Source organism: Protopterus annectens, chromosome 4.part0, assembly GCF_019279795.1.
Source record: "Protopterus annectens isolate FY-2018-M chromosome 4.part0, PAN1.0, whole genome shotgun sequence".
NCBI lineage: Eukaryota > Metazoa > Chordata > Ceratodontiformes > Protopteridae > Protopterus > Protopterus annectens.
The window spans coordinates 1,035,506,180-1,035,524,806 of NC_056733.1; the positions used below are offsets into that span (position 1 = coordinate 1,035,506,180).

The 18,627-nt window shown below is 39.1% G+C and overlaps 1 protein-coding gene across 1 annotated transcript in view; it reads left to right on the top strand.

Annotated features, from left to right (window-relative positions):
- Window positions 1-10,131: 10,131 nt before the first annotated feature.
- Window positions 10,132-18,627, top strand: part of LOC122800390 (uncharacterized protein K02A2.6-like) — a 172,772-nt gene continuing 164,276 nt past the window's right edge. Inside the window, 1 exon segment of the mRNA XM_044069838.1 lies at window positions 10,132-10,218. Within this exon segment, the coding sequence (XP_043925773.1) occupies window positions 10,132-10,218 (87 nt within the window).

Genomic DNA, 18,627 nt, shown 5'->3' on the forward strand with positions numbered 1-18,627 from the left:
TCACGCCAACAGCACTACTAGATAGGGGTCAAGGGTATTAGCTGCTAGTACAAGGGTCTAGGGAACTACTAAAGGGGTGGTGAATACCGCACAACATGGCTGGGCTAAAATATGCCTTCGGGCAGATAGCCCAGTACCAACCTATGAACCTATGAACCTATTGGAGGTGAAAATTAAAGTGGGTGAGGTCCTCTCTGACAATATCTGCTTGAGCAGAGGAACCAGGCAGGGGTGTCCTCTTTCCCCTTTATTATTTGCACTATATTTAGAACCATTGGGAAAGAAAATAAGGGACTCAGAAATTTAAGAATATATTTGGTATGGAAGTCAAGGAAAGCTGGCTTTATTTGCAGATGGTATTATTTTATACCTGACAAAACCAGAAAGAGACATTACAGTGCTGTGGAACATTTTGAGACAGTTTCAGATGTTTTCAGGATGCAAAATTAATGAGGCTAAAACAAAGGCATTAGCAGTAGATTATGTACCCACACACAAACTGGTTCAGGAATATCCATATTTATGGGGACATGATAAAATTAAGTATTTAGGAGTATGGATTAAAAATGGTTGTAGTATGACAGCTAAGGATATGTGGGAAGAGACTAAAAAGATAATACAAAAACTGAGAAAATGGAAGCTTTGTTATATGGATATGAATAATAAGATACAAGCAGTTAAATGTTTTAAGTCCCTTTAGTCTTATACAAAGGCCAGGCATATTTTTATCAACCACAGGAGAAGATGTAGATAGCAATTAATAAAGAGCTGAAGGACTTTATCTAGGAGAGGAAGATGGCAAGAGTCAAGTGGGAAAAGCTGATTCTTCCAGTAGAGCAGTGCTGATTGGGTTTACCCAATTTAAAGGGGTATTTCAGAGCTACACAGCTAGGACTTCTATACATAGAACAAGTAGAAAACTATATTTCAAAGTGGAAAGGAATAATGATGAAACACGGGGGTATTTCAAGAAATAAGGAGAGACTGGGATTTTGGATTCTAGCCTTTAAGGAGAATAACAATAATCATATCAAATATTATATCTATAAAGTTGCAGAAAGTGTTCTAAGAACTAAGCCAACACGGGATTGGAGAAAGGAGATTCTGAAGACATGGATGACTGCAATTAGGGATATAGACAATAGGGAAGAGGGGGTCTAGAATTTATTGGAGAAAACTTGCAAAGAAACCAAGGTATTGGGAGCAAATAACTAGAGAGGGAAAGATGATGGACAGACACCTAGAATTTATTTGGACTGCAGGTTAGAGATTACCTTCCCTATCAGGGATTGATATCAGAGTATAGGCAAAGAGAAAGAAATAGGGGGTCCTAAATGAAAGACCAGCACTGGTACAGTTTTTAGTAGAATCTAGAACAGAAGCTGCCATTAAAAAATTAATAATTAGTAGAGCATATAAAATATTGTATGATAGCTATAAGAATCAATCAGAGGAGGTTAGAAAGGATTGGGAAGAGAGATTGGATAAGCAATTTACAAAGAAACAATGAGAGGATATATGTATGTCTCCGAAATATGCAACAAAATGTAGAAGATTTAGGATTTTGCCTCAAAATGTTTTCATAGATAGTTTTATACACCAAGCATACGCCAGATAATTCTTCTTCAGGCAGACAGTAAATGTTGGAGGTGTGATAGGGAATGGTTAAATGGAGGGAATGTAGTACCAAAATGAACTATTAACCAAGAAAAGGCACACAAAGATCACCAGGTTGCAAAATCTGGGAATCCAGTTTATTTCAAGGCAAAGGTTAAGACCAAACAGAATGACAAACAATGGACATATATGTAAACGCATTAAAATCCCCGCATTTTCATCCCTATGGACTTCTTCAGATGTTTAATGACCTGTTACAGTATTGTATTGGGGTAATAAACTTCTAGTGAAGTGAGAGAGATAATTCTATGCTCTGGCAATTTTCTGTTTTCCTTTTTTGCATTTTGGTAGACTTAGCTCAAGGAACTGCCAAATCTTAACTGCCCCACTGTCTTGAGGCACACAGTGCTAACTGATTGTTTCTACTGTGGTCTGGCAAGCTGCCTCAAGGTTCCCAGGGATCATTTCTGTTCACTTAAGTGTGATAGGGAAGAAAGAGGTAATTGGGAACATATTTTCTAGAAGTACTGTGAATTGGTGGACTGTAATGATTCCCTGTGGGATAAACTGTCAGAAATGCTGCATGGGCAAATTGGTCTGATGAGGAAGATGATTTTTCTGAGTTGTGATACAGAATCAGAATTGCCTAGGCATGGTAAGGCCTTGTTGTGTCTAATAATAGTGACTGCCAAAAAAGCAATTACTAGAAAATGGAAATCAAAATCTAACCAACTATACTAGAGTAGTGAATATAGTAACAGAGATAAAACAAATTGAATTGAGATCTTTAGAAAAAGGGTAAGAGCAAACTATATAGGAAAAAAATGGGAATTGTGGGATAAATACATACAAGGGAGGAATGAGGTTTTAAAGGTGGCAGGACTTAAATAAGCTATGTAATTTTTAAGTGAAAAAGATTGAGTATATTATAAGTGATGTATAATGTTTGCACTGGGAGTGGGTCAGTATAGTTTGTGATGTAAAATGCTTTCAACTAGGATTGTGTTGGTGTGGTCTGTTTTCATTTGTATAAATGTATGATTGCTTATGTAGTAAGTGATGTTTTAATAAAGATGTTTCTTTTTTTATAAAAAAGGCAGAAATGTAATAATTTATGTAATGTTACTTAGGTTATGTGATATATAGCAATATATGTGAAGTAGAGTGTTTGCTATGTTAAATATAGTGTGACTGTTTGTATATGAATGTAAATTTGCCTGTGTCACAAGTGATAATTCAATAAAGGTGTTTGGGAAAAAAAGAACAGGAAATAAACAATTGTTCAGAATTTCTTAGATCTTTAGTTCTGTGAATGTAGAAATGTAATTTTCTGTGTATTTCTAACACATGTAACAAATACTCATCTTTGTTCGAACAATCTGGAAATAACATTGGAAGATTAACGACCTGATGAGTAATGGACTCAGAAACCACTTTTGGTAAAAAGGAAGGATCAATCCATAGAGAAACCTTATCCTTATTAAAAAACTAAATAAGGGGGCTTACAGGACAAAGCATGAAGTTCCAACACTCTTCTGGCAGATGTAATAGCAACCTAGAAAACAGTTTTCCAGGGCAAAAATTTTAGATCAGATTTAGCTGAAGGTTCAAAGGGTGGTGGATTTAAAGTTTGCAGTATGATGTTTAAATCCCAAGGAGGAGTAGGATCCTTTAAAGGAGGTCTAAGTAAAAAGGTTCCACTTAGAAAGGCTTTGGAAATCTTAGAAGAAGCTAAAGTAGAATTATTTACTCCCAGATGAAAGTTGAAAATGGCTGATAATTATACTTATAGTTGAGGAACTAGCTCTTTCACTGAAAATTATTGCCCAGAAGTGAAGGACATTTGAAACTGGTGCTGAAAAGGGATTTAAGTTTTTGCTTAGGGCCCAAATAACACATTTTTTCCACTTACTCTTGTAAATCTTTCTGGTTTCAGCTTTATCGGAAGATAAAATGTGATGGATGGGGGGAGGACAGCCTGGCCTGTCTAGCAATCAATGGAACTAGAGCAACCATTTGGTCAACTTGAGGCCTGTTAAGTCTGGGTGAGTCGTGCCTGTTGGATGAGACTGAATGTCTGGAAATGGATCCAAAATCCATGGCAGATGTAGAAGATAAGGCCAAAGGAAGGGAAACCAAATCTGACGAGGCCTGTAAGGGACAATGAGGATAACCATGCTCTTCAACTGACATGCTTTCTGTAGAAATTTTGGGATGGGGTAATGGGAGATAAGCATAAAAGACACCTGGGGCCAAGTGTGAAGTAGATTATCTCTTGATGACTCCCCCAGTGGGGGGGATCAGGGTAAAGAACTTACTGCATTTGTTATTGAGGGGAGAGACATTTATTGAGGGGAGAGCCAAATAAATCATGGCATGAGTGGCCCCATTGATGGAAGATTTTCTCCCCTACATTGATATTGAGAGACCACTTGTGAGGCATCAGAATGGACCTGCTTAACTTGTCTGCAATCATGTTAGATTTCCCTGGGATGTACTCTGCTATCAGAAAATGAATGGAAGAGATCACACACTGCCATACTGTCATTCTTAACAAAGAGGGTAAGATCTGGCTCCCCCCAGTTTGTTGATGTACCAAACTATTGACATATTGTCCATCTGGATGACAATATTCCCATTTGGAAGAGTGTTTTGAAAGGCGTGCAATGCTAGGAGAAAAGCTCTCATCTCTAGTACATTGATATGCATTTTGGCCTCTTCAGGAAACCATGTGCTTTGGACTGTTCTTCCCAGGAAATGCCCCCCACCTGAGATGAGAGTATCTGTGGTCACTGTGCCCTTGGGATGAGGAAGAACAATAGGATGGCCTTTGTGAAGCTGATTGGATTGTGTCCACCAAAGAAGGTAATGTTTGCATGGTTGAGTAATTTTGACTGGCATGGATAATGGGTGTTGGAGAACAGACCACTGAGTGGCAAGCATCCATTGAAGTATTCTCATATGGAACCTAGCAAGTGGTACCAGAATGATTGCAGCTGCCATGGATCCCAAGATTTGAAGTATTAGTTGTGCAAGTAAGGAAGAATTTTGAATTATTTTTTGGACTTGGAATTTGATGTTTTCTATTCAAGGTAGTGGAAGAGAAACTATTTGGGTTGTTGTATCCAGGTGAGCACCAATGAATTCCAAACTCTGTGATGGTATGAGCTGACATTTGTTGTAACTGACTAATATTCCCAGACAGGAGTACAGCTGGAGTAAATAGTCCCTTGCTTGAATCAGTTTATGCCTGGTTGGAGCAGTCAAGAGCCAGTTGTCTAGAAGTGGAAACATTTGGAATCCCAGCAGTCTCAGGTGAGCTGTTATGACTGCCATGCATTTGGTGAACACTTTGGGGCTGCTGTGAGACCAAAGGGCAGTGCCCTGAACTGGTAATTATTGGCTCCCTGCCAAAAGCATAGGTATCTTCTGGAGTACCGGCTCATTCTTATGTGACAGTAAGCATCTTGAAGATCTACTGAGCACATCTAGTTGTTCTTGTGCAGAAATGGCAGAATAGACTGAACCATGGCCATCCAGAACTTTGTATATTGAACAGATACATTTAGTTTGCTGAGATCCAAAATTAGTCTCAAGTCCCCTGTCTTTTTTGGCACCAAGAAGAATCTTGAATAAGTTCTGGAACCTCTCTAGTCTGGGAGACCTCTAGGATGCCTGTTTTTTCTAGCAGCTTTTTTTATTTCTAGAGAAGTTACTTCCCTCTGACTGGGTGGAACATTGGGGATTTTCTTCTGAACTGTTGGAGGATATTGAGAAAAAGGTTTAACATAACCTCTGGATATTAACTTCTGCACCCATAGGTCTTTTGTAATGTCTAGCCAGGCTCTCTGGTGCAGGGATAGGTGACCCCCGACTGCCTCCAGAGATAGACAGTCAGGTCTCCATTCAGGAGCACTGATAGGATCTGTCAGAGAAATAATCTCTAGATCCCTGGTTATGCAGACCACCTTTGCCAAGGTAACGGTGTCTTCCATTGGTGTTTCCCCCTCTGCCCTTGGGGGAACTATCTCAGTATGGATCTTGAAAGGGACCCTGGGACTTTTTGAATCACATTTTTTCTGCCACTTAATTTGTTCCTGGAAAAGGACTTTTGAGGTGTAGAAAAACATGCCCACAGCAGACAAGAGTCTTCCTATCTTGCTTGCACCTACAAAGTGTGTCTTTTACCTTGGGGTCAAATAATGAGGTTCTGTCAAAGGACGCACTGACAAAAGAAGATTTAAATGGTTCCAAAAAAAAATCACACAAGTGCATCCAGGCATATCTTCTAATGGAAATTCCTCAACTGAACTCACCACCCATGAGATGTCTTCAGAAGCATGAGAGATTAATCTCATGGATGAATTGGAGATAGACTGGAGGGTACCCAATTACAAAGGAATGGTATTTCCTTCCTCAGAGGATATGGACCATGAAAGAAATTTGGTGAGCTCCTTGATCAAATCTCTTTGAGGTCTGACAAAATGTGCAAAATAGTTCAGCAACCTTAAAGGAAAAGTCACTCAGGCATATATATGCTTTCCAAACCTGTCCAGCACCATAGACTCCCTGTTGGAGGGGTGGACAGGGGAACTCTCATGGCTGCTGAGACAATGATGGCATCAATGGGGATGCCTTTACTCCACTGAAGGCAGTCTTTTGGGGTTGCAAGGATGTTTTCTGGTCTCTTGGGAATAGGTTAAACAGTGCCCTGTTCCTTCCATACTCTCTATAAGCTCATTTTTGGGTGGAGTTAACCAGGAGGCAGATGTGCCAGACCCAAAAGCCTCCAGAAACACAGATTCCTCATGGGAGGGATTATCAGGAGACCAACTACCTCTCTGTTTAAGGAGTTCCAAGATGTCTCCAAATGAGACATCATCAGGTGGTGATCAGGGGACCCTTCCCCCTCATCAAAATCAGTGTCTTTAGTGACAGACTCTTGAGGAGAATCTAAGTTTCTCCTTTTCCATGTTCTCTTTCAAAGAACCTCCTCGGTGAAATGCTCCAGGGAGGTATTGGAAGAGATAATGATACTCTGGTGGGTGGACTGGAGGCTGGTTTGGGCTGGCTACTCCTGCAGAAGGGATGACTGAGCCTCAGGATGCAAAACTGAATGAGATAAAAAGGTCTGATCCAAAGAAGATAGGGATGTGTGTTTTCTAGTCATAGAGAAGACTCTCTCCACTACCTCAAAGGTGGAGCATCCCTCAGACAATTTACTCGAGGAGGGAGTTAGAACCAAACTATCTAACACCAATGCTCTGAGGGGAGGAGATGGCTCTGACAGTTTCAGAGTTGACTCCAACATCCCGGAGCCAACATCGACACTTCAGCTCTGAGAGTCCACCAGCTCTGAGGTGCTCAGTACTAGACAACAAAGAAAAGCTATCAGATTCAAAGATACAGCGATTTTCAGATCTGAAGAAAATGTCCCAAAGATTTAGATCTGACTGCTCCAAAATCAAAGGACATACTGGAGAATGAGATAGCAAGAATGGTGTGGATCTATGAAGGCTCTCAGAAGCCAACAGGATTGGAGATGAGAGAAGTCTCATTTGAGTTTGCATCTTAAGCAATTTCCTTATCACCCTATCCACAGCTGCTTTGGATAGACTCCTGGAGCATCAGAGGATGTTGTTGACAAAGGCCTAGAATGTCATCTAGGTGACTGTTCAAGGAATGGAGAAGATAATCTGGAAGAAACAGGCTCTGAGAGTAAAGGTTGGGTATGGATCTGATTGGATCTTTCGATTCTTGGTTTTGGATCTGAAAAAGTTGGATCCAACTTTTTCAAAAGTCTAGCTGGTGGCTCCAATAAAGCAGCTGAAGTTGATGCCAAAGTAGAAGGACACTCAGGGGGTCTTTTGTGAGAATCCTTAGCAATGGAGTCACCTTTCTTGTCCTGTTTCTTAGGAGTTTCAACCCTAGCAACTGGAGTGGAGTGTTTGGAAGAGATAAGACCCCTAAGTATAAGTTTATTCTTTCTATCAACCAAGGCTCATGAATTGAAGTCTTTACAGATTTCACAATTCATGTCTATGTGTTTGGGAACAAAACAGTACACACAGTCTGTGTCAGCATCCAAATTTGGAATTTTCTGCCCACAAGCCACACATTTTCTGAAAGCAGATTGTTTGTGTGATTTATTGTAAAGTTGAAGCAAAGGGCAGAAAAACAACAATCCAGTATAAGAGGAAAACTAGGGATTTTTTTTTTACAAAGAAATAAAGATAAGAAAAGAAGGGACAGAATTACCAACAATGGTAATAAAAGAGTAATGAGATTAGTACAGAAAGGGAAAGGGGAAGACTTCCAATGCTGATATAAAGAGGTACTCAGCAAATGCAAGAAAAAGTGCCTAATGTAAATTTTACAAGTGTAAAAGGGAGGAAAGAGAAATAAATAAAATTAAACTCGTTTAAAGCTGAAATATTCGATTAGACAATACCCAAAGCTCAAGAGCTCACAATTAACATCTGTTAGCAATGATAGCACACAAGATCTAGGGTATGTTAGGTTGGCGGGAATTATGGGTAAAGGGAGGAGCTCAAGAGTTCAAGATTCTACAATCTGGAAGAAGGAAGTGGCAGAGTCAGATCGGAGGGTCGGTTCTGAACCCCCAACAGTTGAGAATTGAATGATATTGGACAACATCAGATTCAAGGTTGTTGCTGTTGGACTGAGGGACCACCTGTGAGGCAATAAGAAAATTCTGATCAATTTGTCCACTAGTACATTGGACGTCCCCAGTATATGCATTGCTGCCAGAAAGCAATGTGAAGACATCATCCACTGCCAAACTCATATGGCCTCTCGACATAGGGGATAGGAGTGTGCTCCTCCCTGTTTGTTGATGTACCAGCCTACCAACATGTTGTCTGATTGTACCAAAATCATTCCCTTGGGGAGGATACTCTGGACTGCCCTCATCTCCAAGATATTGATGTGAAAATTGACCTCTGTGTGTGACCAAGTACCTTGGATTGTCATCCCTTTGAAATGCTCCCCCACACTAGAAGGGAGACTACTGTGGTAACTACAGTCACAGGTGGATTCATATGGAATGGATGTCCTTCTGTCACTAAAGGAGATTTTATCCACGAGGAGATGTGCTGTCTGTAGATTCAAGTGATTCAAAAAATTATATGCAGGGGATGAATATTTTGAGACCACTGCACAGCTCAGGTCCATTGAAGTACTATCATGTAAAACCAACAGTGAGTCCCAGCTCTACCTTCCAAAATAGTAAAATTTATTCAGTTTGAACAAATCTTTTCTCTAGTGCCTCGGCCAACAGCCTTTAGACCTAAAAGACAAAGAGTCAGTCTTGCTGGTGAAGAAGGGTGATGGATTACTTGCGCAACTGTGAGGCACAGTGAGAGCACCCAGGAGTGGGGAAGTCTGGTGATCTGTTGAACTGAATTCAGGTGACATCCAATAAATTATATTTGCTGAGCTGGAGTAAGATGACTTCTGGGTAGGTTGGCAGTGATTACTAGATCTTAATTTAGATGTAGCAAAAGGTCCAGATGATACCATAGCAGATCACTGGAGGTAGCAGTTAAGAGCCAGTCATTTATATACAGGAAAACTTGAATCCTAGCAGGCAAAGATGTGCTGCCACCACTGCCATTATCTTGGTAAACACAGTGGGAGCTGTCTTGAGACCAAAAGACAGGACTCTGAATTGTTAATGAGTGTCCCACAGCCAAATATGGAGGAATCTCCTTGAATGATTCTCTGTCTTTACATGATATTATGCATCCTGGAGATCTACGGAGCACATCCAATCATCCATCCTCAGTAGAGGCAGAATGAAATGAATTGTGACCATCTGGTATTTTTTCTGTTTTACAAACAGGTTTAAGTAACTGAGATCCATAAATGGGCCTGAAGTCCCCTGTTTCTTGGGTACCAAAAAGAACCTTGAACAGACTCCGGACTCTAATTGGTCTTTACGGACTGGTTGGATGACTTTTTTTCTTAGCAGCTTGAAAACCTTTGCTGACGTGAGTACCTATTGACTGGGTGGAACATTGGGAATGTTCTTCTTTTTTATTGGAGGAAGGGAAAAAGAAATTGAATAGCCTCTGGAAATTAAGTTTAGCACACAAGAATTCATTGTTATATTTTGCCAGGCTTGTGGGTGCATGAATATGCTCCCCCTGCAGCAGTCAGGCAACCCTTCAGGACTGTGAAAGCCATAGTTATGTGGTTTGCCTCTGCCTGTAAGGCAACAGCCATTGTAATTAACTCCTCCTCTTCCACAAGAAGGTCTAATACCAGGGTGTTCATTTTAAGAACTCTGTGACTTGAGGAACCACATTTTCTTTCCAGTCCTTTGATTCTTAGAAAAGGTGTTCTGCGGGGTGAAGACACAGATTCACTCTGCAGAGAAAGAGTGTTTTACCTTCTTGCTGACTCCTGGTTAGTGTCTTTTAACTTGGGTCCAAATAGAGTGGAGCCATCACAGGGGGCAGTGATGAAGGAAGTCTTAAAGCTTTATGATACATGGCGATGCCTGTGCCTACTGCTCTAGCTGTGCCATCAGCTTCATTGAAAAGTAGTAGCATGGCTACACTGGAAGTAGACTGGAGGGTAGAAAGCTGGGAGACCAAAGTCTTCTGAACATCCACAGGCAGATCATCCGAGAGAGACTTGGTGGGCTCTTTAGTTAGGTCTCTCTGGATTCTAGTCAAATGGGCCAAATAATTCGACTCTCTATGTGCAAAAGTTACTGAAGTGTACATCCATTTCCCAGACTGATCCACAGTCCTAGACTCCTTTTTAGGAGGATGGACAGAGGTAGTTTCCTCCAATAGTTCTTTTTTTAATGATTGCTGCTACCACCATAGCATCTGCTAGTGGACCTTTGCTCTAATGTTTCCTTTTTTTTGTTTTTTGGTGCAATCATCACGTTATGTTTTTTGGGGAATGGTTCCACCACATCATGGTCCTTCCATGTCCGTTGAGCCATGAAGTTAATGTGGGATCAACATGTGGTACCACCCAGGATGATGTTGAATCAGAACAAAGGCTTCCGGGAACACAGACTCGATTGTGAAGGATTCTCGGTGAACCATCCCCTTTTTGCTTCATAAGTTTAAGAATCTCACCAAAGGTGACATCTTCTTTTTTTCCAATAAACATCTTTATTAAATAATCGCATATGACATAGGCAATCTTACATTAATATAAATGAAAAGCAAACATTGACACCACTTTAGTTGAGAACATTACACATCACAGATAACATTGAAACAACTGTAGTTGCAAACATTATACATCACTTACAATCTATCCAGTCATTGTCAGTTAAGCATCATGTGGCTCATTCAAATCCTGCCTCTTAAACCTCGTTCCTTCCCTGCATATATTGTTCCCACAGCTGCCATTTTTTCCTATGTAGTTTACTCCTTCGCTTTTCTAAAGATCCCAATTCCAGTTGTTTTATCTCTGTTACTATAGTCACTACTTCTAATAAAGTTGGTATAGACTTTGATTTCTATTTTCTAGTAATTGCTTTTTTGGCAGCCACCATAATTAGACTCAGCAAGGCTTTACTATGTCCAGGCAATTGGAATTCTGTATCATAGCTCAAAAAAATTATCTTCCCAGTCAATTCAATCCACTCACCCAGCATCTCTGACAAAGCGGTTCGCAGGGAATCCCTAAAGTGTGCCAGCTCACTACACTCCCAAAAAATATGTTCCCAGCCACCTCTTTCCTGCCCATCATACCTCCAGCATTTGCTATCCACCTGAGGAAAAAATTCTTTGGAGTGCTCTTAGGGTATAAAATAGCTATGTAAACACTTCCAGGCAAATATCCTAAATCTTCTAGACTTTGTTGCATATTTGGGAGATATACATATATCCCCCATTGTCTCTTTGTGAATTGATTATCCAGTCTCTCTTCCCAGTCCTTTCTAAGCTCCTCTGATTGATTCTTATAGTTATCATGCAATATCTTATATGCTCTACTAATTATTCCTTTTTTAACAGTGGCTTCTTTTCTAGAATCTATAAAAAAACTACCAATGCTGGTCTTTCATTCAGGATCCCCTATTTCTTTCTTTTTGCCTATACTCTGATATCAATCCTTGATATGGAAGGCACTCATTTGCTCCCAATACCTTAGTTCATTTGCCAGTTTTCTTTGATAAATTCCAGCCCCCTCTTCCCTATTATCTGTAACCCTAACCACAGTCATCCATATCGGCAGAATATCTTTTCTCTATTCTTGTGCTGGTTTTGTTCTTAGAATATTCCCTGCTATTTTATGAATATACTAGTCTGTCTGATTTTTGTTGTTCTCCTTAAGAGTCTGCATCAAAAATCCCAATCTCTCCTTATTTCTTGAGCTTACCCCCTGTATTATCATCATTCCTTTCCACTTTGAGTTATAGTTTTCTGCTTGTGCTATGTATAAGAGCCTTAACTGTGTTGCTCTAAAGTACCCCTCAAATTGGATAATCCTAGTCTGCCTTGTTCTATTGGAAGAATCAGCTTATCCCACTTGACCCCTGCTGTCTTCCCTTCCTAGACAAAACACTTCAACTCTTTTTTAATTGCTATCCACAGCTTCTCCTCTGACTGAAAAAAAAAATATGCCTGACCTGTGTATAAGACTAAATGGACTAAAAACATTTTAATTACTTGTATCTTGGTATCCATATCCACACAACAAAGCTTCCGGTTTCTCAGTTTTTGTATTATCTTCTGTTTAGTCTCTTCCCGTATATCCTTAGCTGCCACAACAGAGTAATTTCCAACCCATAGCCCTAAATACTTCATTTTATCATGTCCCCATAAATATGGATATTGTTGGATCAGTTTGTGTCTGGGTACATCATTTACTGCTATTGCCTTTGTTTTAGCTTCACTAATTTTGTATCCTGAGAAGATTTGAAACTGTCTTAAAATATTCCACAATACTGTAATGCCCCTTCCTGGTTTTGTCATGTATAAAATAATATCAACTGCAAATAAAGCTAGCTTTTCCTGACTACCACACCAATTATACCCTTGAATTTCTGAGTCCCTGATTTACTTTGCCAATGGTTCTAAATATAATGCAAAAACAAAGGGGAAAGCAGATAACCCTCCTGGTTCCTTTTCTCAAGCATAAGTTATCAGAGAGAACCCCACCCACTTTAATTTTCACCTCCGATCCCTCATATATACTCCTAATCAACCTTATAATTGCATCAGGGAAAGCAAATGCTTCCATTGCCCTGTTCATGAAGTGCCAGTCTGCTCTGTCAAATCCTTTCATTGCATCAAGACCCACCAGTAACAGTGGTATTTTCTTACATTCTGCTTCCCTCTGGATTATCAATGTTCTGTTAATAGTGTCAAATGTTTGCCTCCTCTCCACAAAACCACACTGATCAATATCTATCAATTCTGGTATCACATTTGTCATTCTTTTAGCCATTATAGACATAAATACTTTATAATCATTGTTTGGTATTGAAATGGGCCTGTATGAAGCTGGATCCAATGGATCTTTACCCTCTTTAGGTATTACTGTTACCACTGCTTTCTTCCAGGATGCTGGAACTTCTCCTCTTAAAATACTCTTAAACAAAACCTTCTGGATCTTTATATCAGTTTTTTTCCCTCCTAGTTTCCAAACTTCCACAGGAATACCATATATTCCTGGGGACTTTCCTGTATATTGGTTATATATAGCTATTTTTATCTCATCTCTTCCTATCCTGTTCATAATTGAGCCTCATCTACCTCTAACCTTGGCATATTTAATTCTTCCATAAATATTTCTATTTGTAACTTTTCTTGATTTTCATATTTCTCTGCTTTATAAAAACTTTCATAAAATTTCCAAAATATTTATAATCCTTCTACAGGATCTCTGTTATCTTCTTTGTTATAGGCTCCCTAAGCTTGGTGACAGCCCTTTTCACTGTCTGTTGCTTGGGCCGTTGCACAAAAAGTTTTTGTGCTCTAGAATTCTTACCAAAAAACTGTTGCTTAACAGCAATCTTTCTAAACTCATGCATATTATTGAGGTAATCCCTCATTTTCTGTTTAGCATTCTGCAGTTGCTCCTTTTCTTGTTCTGACAGATTCATCCTATTTTGCAATACTTTAACATTTATCAGTCCCTCTAAATAATTCTTATTTCTTAACCATATCTCCCTTTCTTTTATTTCCACCTTAGATTTAAACTCCACTTTAATTTTATCCAACTCCCTAGCTATATTTTCAGAAGCAATTTGTATCTTTTCTAGTAGCTCCTGAAGTAATTCCCAAACCCATTCCTTAAATTCCTTTCTTTTCAAAAGATAGGTGGGAAAGTGCCAGTGTCCCATTTTTATTTCATTACTTTGTGTTTTTATTTTAGTAATTATTGATGCATGATCTGAAATAGTTATTAGGTGCATTTCAAGACCTTCAATTAAATGCACATGTTCTTGTGAGATATACATTCTATCTAGCCTAGCCCTTTTTTTTATCTTGGGGAATAATACGTAAATTCACTCCAAACTCCTAGTACTGAATGCACATCTTCCATGCCAAACATTTTCATAAATGTCTTCAAAAACTTACCCTCCATTGTTATATTTTCCCTTCTAGGCCCCATAGATACATCTTCACTGTTGCAAACCAAATTCCAGTCTCCACCTATAAGTAATATTCCTTGCTGAAAGCTGATTATTTCTCCCAGAATTTTCTTAAGATCCATTATAACAGTTTTAGGTGAAATGTAAATGTATGCCAGTGTAATTCTTCTCCCTTGCCAGTATCCCATTAGTAGTATATATCTTCCATTATTATCTTTTTTCCTCTTCTATCACTATTAGGGCTCCTCTTGCAATTAATATAAGTAGTCCTCTTTTCCTTTGCCCCAGATTTTCCACTGAATAACCATCCTGAAAACCTTTCATTATCAAATTCACATGTTCAGTTCTTTCCAGGTGTGTCTCCTGTAACATAGCTCTTTGCACTCTACATTTTTAATATAGTTCACTACTCTTTCTTGTTTATATTTATCTGTAAGACAATTCACATTGAAAGACATTACAGAAAGCATCATTTTCTTATGTAACTATTATTACCACCTTTTATGTATAACTTCTTTCTTGTTAAATGTCCAGTTCCAACTTTTATGTTACATGCATATACTGTTTGGCAGACTGGTCTTTTATACAGTTGTTTCTTGTCATATCCATTTGAGCCTATGTCACATCTTATATAACTTTTTTGTTTTTTTGAAATCCCTCAAACAGACCAAAAAAACCCCCAACCCCTCCTAAAACCTATCAATTTAATAATAACACACAAAACTATGTACACCTTCAAATATTGAAGTTTTTGCTTCCTAATAAGAGCAAAAGTTCTAAGTTGATAGCCATACAGACAGGTTAGAGTTAACCACAAAGAAAGGTTAGTCATGGTAAGACACATGGTACAGCCTGTGCTATGAGTAAGTGCTATTTGATGTTGACTATCCTTATAGCTCTCCCAGCTGAGAAAACACTTGAATGCTTTCAGTACACTTTCTCCAAGCCATTTCTTTTAATCAAATTGTCTTCTACTAACATACAAACCAGACACAAAACCGCTAAGGATACTTTGTTTATAAAAAAAGCTTTATAATAGTCAATATTCTTTTTCATTTACATGCCTTGCAATACACTTGATACTGGATAATGCCTAGGATCTTAAACCTGTCATTTCCTTTTGCAAGCATGGGAAAAAGCACACTGATTTTTAATTTGTCATACTCTCTTAACCAGACCCTTTCACTCTTTCCACTTTCTTCCTCCTTTTTTTCTTGACATTGCAGTGCCAACATTTCTTAAAACTGAACAAAGAAAAATTGAGACGAATGGAGAAAAAACACATGTTTATATTAGCATCCTCATTGCATTTCAAAAAAAAAAATTGAGAAAATTTTACTTCAAGTCTGGTTTTGCCTTATCTTTAAAGCTCTCCCAGATGGGAAAACTCCTGATAGCTTTCAGAGAACATTATGTCTTAGACAATTTCTCTTTTCTATTTCCCTCAGTCAAACACTTCCACAAGACTGTCTCCAGTTCCCCTTTTATCAGATTGTCTCCATGTAGACATGAGAACCAGACAGCCAGTTTCTCTTTTTCAGATTGCTTCAATGGAAACATGAAGACCAGCTGCAGAATTGCTACTAAGTATACATGCATTTGCTAGAAATAAAACTCACAATATTTAATATTCTTTTTCATTTACTTGCTCTCTCTTAAAACTAATCAATCTAAGGTCCTTAATCCAGTCATTTCTCATGCACAAATGAGAAAAAGCACATTAAGTTTTATTTTGTCATGCCTTTTTAACCAGGGTCTTTTTTTGAATTGCCTATATTTCTCAAAACTGTACAAGAAGAAATACAGAAAAGGGGAGAAAAAGAGAAAAATAGCAGCACCTGTGTACAACCCCCAATACACTTAAAAATAGCATGCAAAGAAAACCATACACCACAAATACAGTACTATTAAGAAAAAATATATTTTTACTTACAGTTAGCTTTCCCCCTCTCTTCCCCTCGCCAAAGCATTTTTCCGAACATTAATGACATGAAGTAGGGCATATACTTTAGAGTCCCCCACAAATCCAACAAATTTTGAAAAAGTCCAATATTTCCTTATTTTTGTTCTGTCATATTTCACAAATATAAGTATTACATTGCAATCCCACAGTAATTTAATGGTGTTGTTACTGTTTTTCTCCATTGCCGAAATCCTGTCTCTGCTTCATTTCCAACATACTCTCAATTCTTCTAGTCAACTCTTGTGCTCCCTTCCTTCTCTCCAACATTTTCCATTGAAATAATGGAAAAGGTTTCATAGCTATACTCTCTGTGGTCTTTATTAGCAGAACAAGAAGTAGAATCTCCTTCTGTTTCACAGCTCACTTTTTGTTGAACAAACTTTTGTATTTCCTCCTTAGCATGCACTTCATCAAAAAATGATTTTGTCCCTCCAGGGAAGAATACCTTAAAGACAGCTGGGTACAGACATTTGAATTTCACAGCTGTGTCTTGACATTCCCTGAATAGTGGAATGAATTTACTTCTCTTCTACTTGGTGTACAATGAGTAATCATTCTCCACAAACACTCTGCTGTCTCCCACTTTTAGTATTTTGTCTTTCTGTTGCAATTTTGTCAGAATCAACTCCTTCTGCTAGTAGGATTGCATCTTTACTATTAAAGGTCTAGGTCACTTTCTTATAGCTAGGTTTGGAACATACACATGATGTGCCCTTTCAACTAACAGCTCCTGCTGTGTAATATCAGTCCAGGTGCCTATTTGTGCTTTCATAAAATTAATGCAGTCTGCTCCTTCCAGCTTCTCTGGTATAGCTGAAAATCTCAGGTTTTCTTTACGTGCTCTGTCATCTAATTCTATTATTTTTGAAACATCTCTTCCTGAGCAGTTTCATATTCAGCATTTTGTCTTCATTTTGACCTCTAATTTATTTTATTTTTTTATTTGTTCATCATTTGTTGACTGGGAAGTCCAACTAGGACAGAGCCTATTTTTAGCACAGGCCCAGGTAGAAATGCTCCAAATGCATGTCTTTGGAATATGAGAGGAAACCAGAGTACCCATAGGAAACATATGCAAATGCAGGGAGGACATGCAGACTTTGCACAGAAGGCACCCCAGCTGACAATCAAACCGAAGAACCTCTTGCTGTGAGGCAGCAATGTTAACCGCTGCACCACTGCGCCACCCGTGTTTGCAGATTTACCATCTCATCTGAATATCTGTTTAAAGCTTCTTCCATTTTTTCCAGCCTTTTGTTGTTTGTGTTGATATCCTCCATCAGTGTTTTGTTTATTTTAACCAAGTCTTATGCAGTTGTCTTATATCTTCCTGTAGGTTACTGGAAGTTATGTCTGAAGGTTGCATTGTTTTTTGCTGAACAGCTGTAGAGCTTTCACCATTCAGTGTTTCTTCCTCACTTTCAGTAGCTGATTTTTCCAGGTCTTCTGCAATTCTTTATTCCTGGCATTTAGGCAGTGCAGCTACTAGCCAGTTATTGAAATTTACTCCTAAACACAAGTCTACTGGCTTTCTCTGCTGAGTTTCTGTTTTCACACTGAGAGAGCTAGAAACAAGCTGTTACTCAATGTGCAGCCATCTTGGAAGTCATTGAAGGTCCAAAGGTGACATCTTCTGAGGGAGATCTAGTGAAGCCTTCACCTTCATCCAAGTCAGAGTATTCAGTGAAAGACTCTGGGGATGAGTCTGTGTGCTTCCACTTGGACATCTGTTTCTTATGAACTGGTTTTGGTGGAAGAACAGAAGGTTCTGAATTGGGAGCTAATGTAGCATACAGCCTCAGAAGCCTGTGGTACTGACTGTCCCTGTCTTACAGAGTGATGAAACATAGAAGCAGAATCCTGCAAGGGTTTGGATGAAACCAAGCTGGATGGAAGCACCTTTTCCCTCGGCATCAATAGGGCCCTCTCAAAAGTCTTGAAGGCTGAAGTCTGCACTGGCTCCATGGGCTTCCTTCTGTCTGCAGGCAGAACATATAACTCAGCACCAATGGGTCTCGATTCTGATGCTGATCTCAGATTCATACTACTGACTGTGGAGGCTCTGACAAGAGGGATGGTTCCAACAACTTCTGTGTTGACCCACTCCCTTGAACTCTGTAAGTGAAGCTTTATCTCTGAGTCTCTTCTAGATCTGAACACAGCATAGTCAAAAGAGCAAGGGATGTTGTCAGTGTCAAAGTAACTAGGATTGATAGCTCCAACAGAGGCACCCAGGGTAGGTCATATCCAAGGTAATCAGGTCCAAAGGGTGGACCAGGACGGGAGACAGAAGAAGAGGCATAGTTGGGCCAAGACTTGGGATGTTCCCAGGGAATGGCACCAAGGGAACCCCAAGTTGGTTTTGCATTCTGCTGAACTTCTTCATCTTCCTGTTGATGTCTTGTTGGTTAGGCTTGTGAATGACTGGGTAGAAGAAGACACTGAAGGTGGTCTG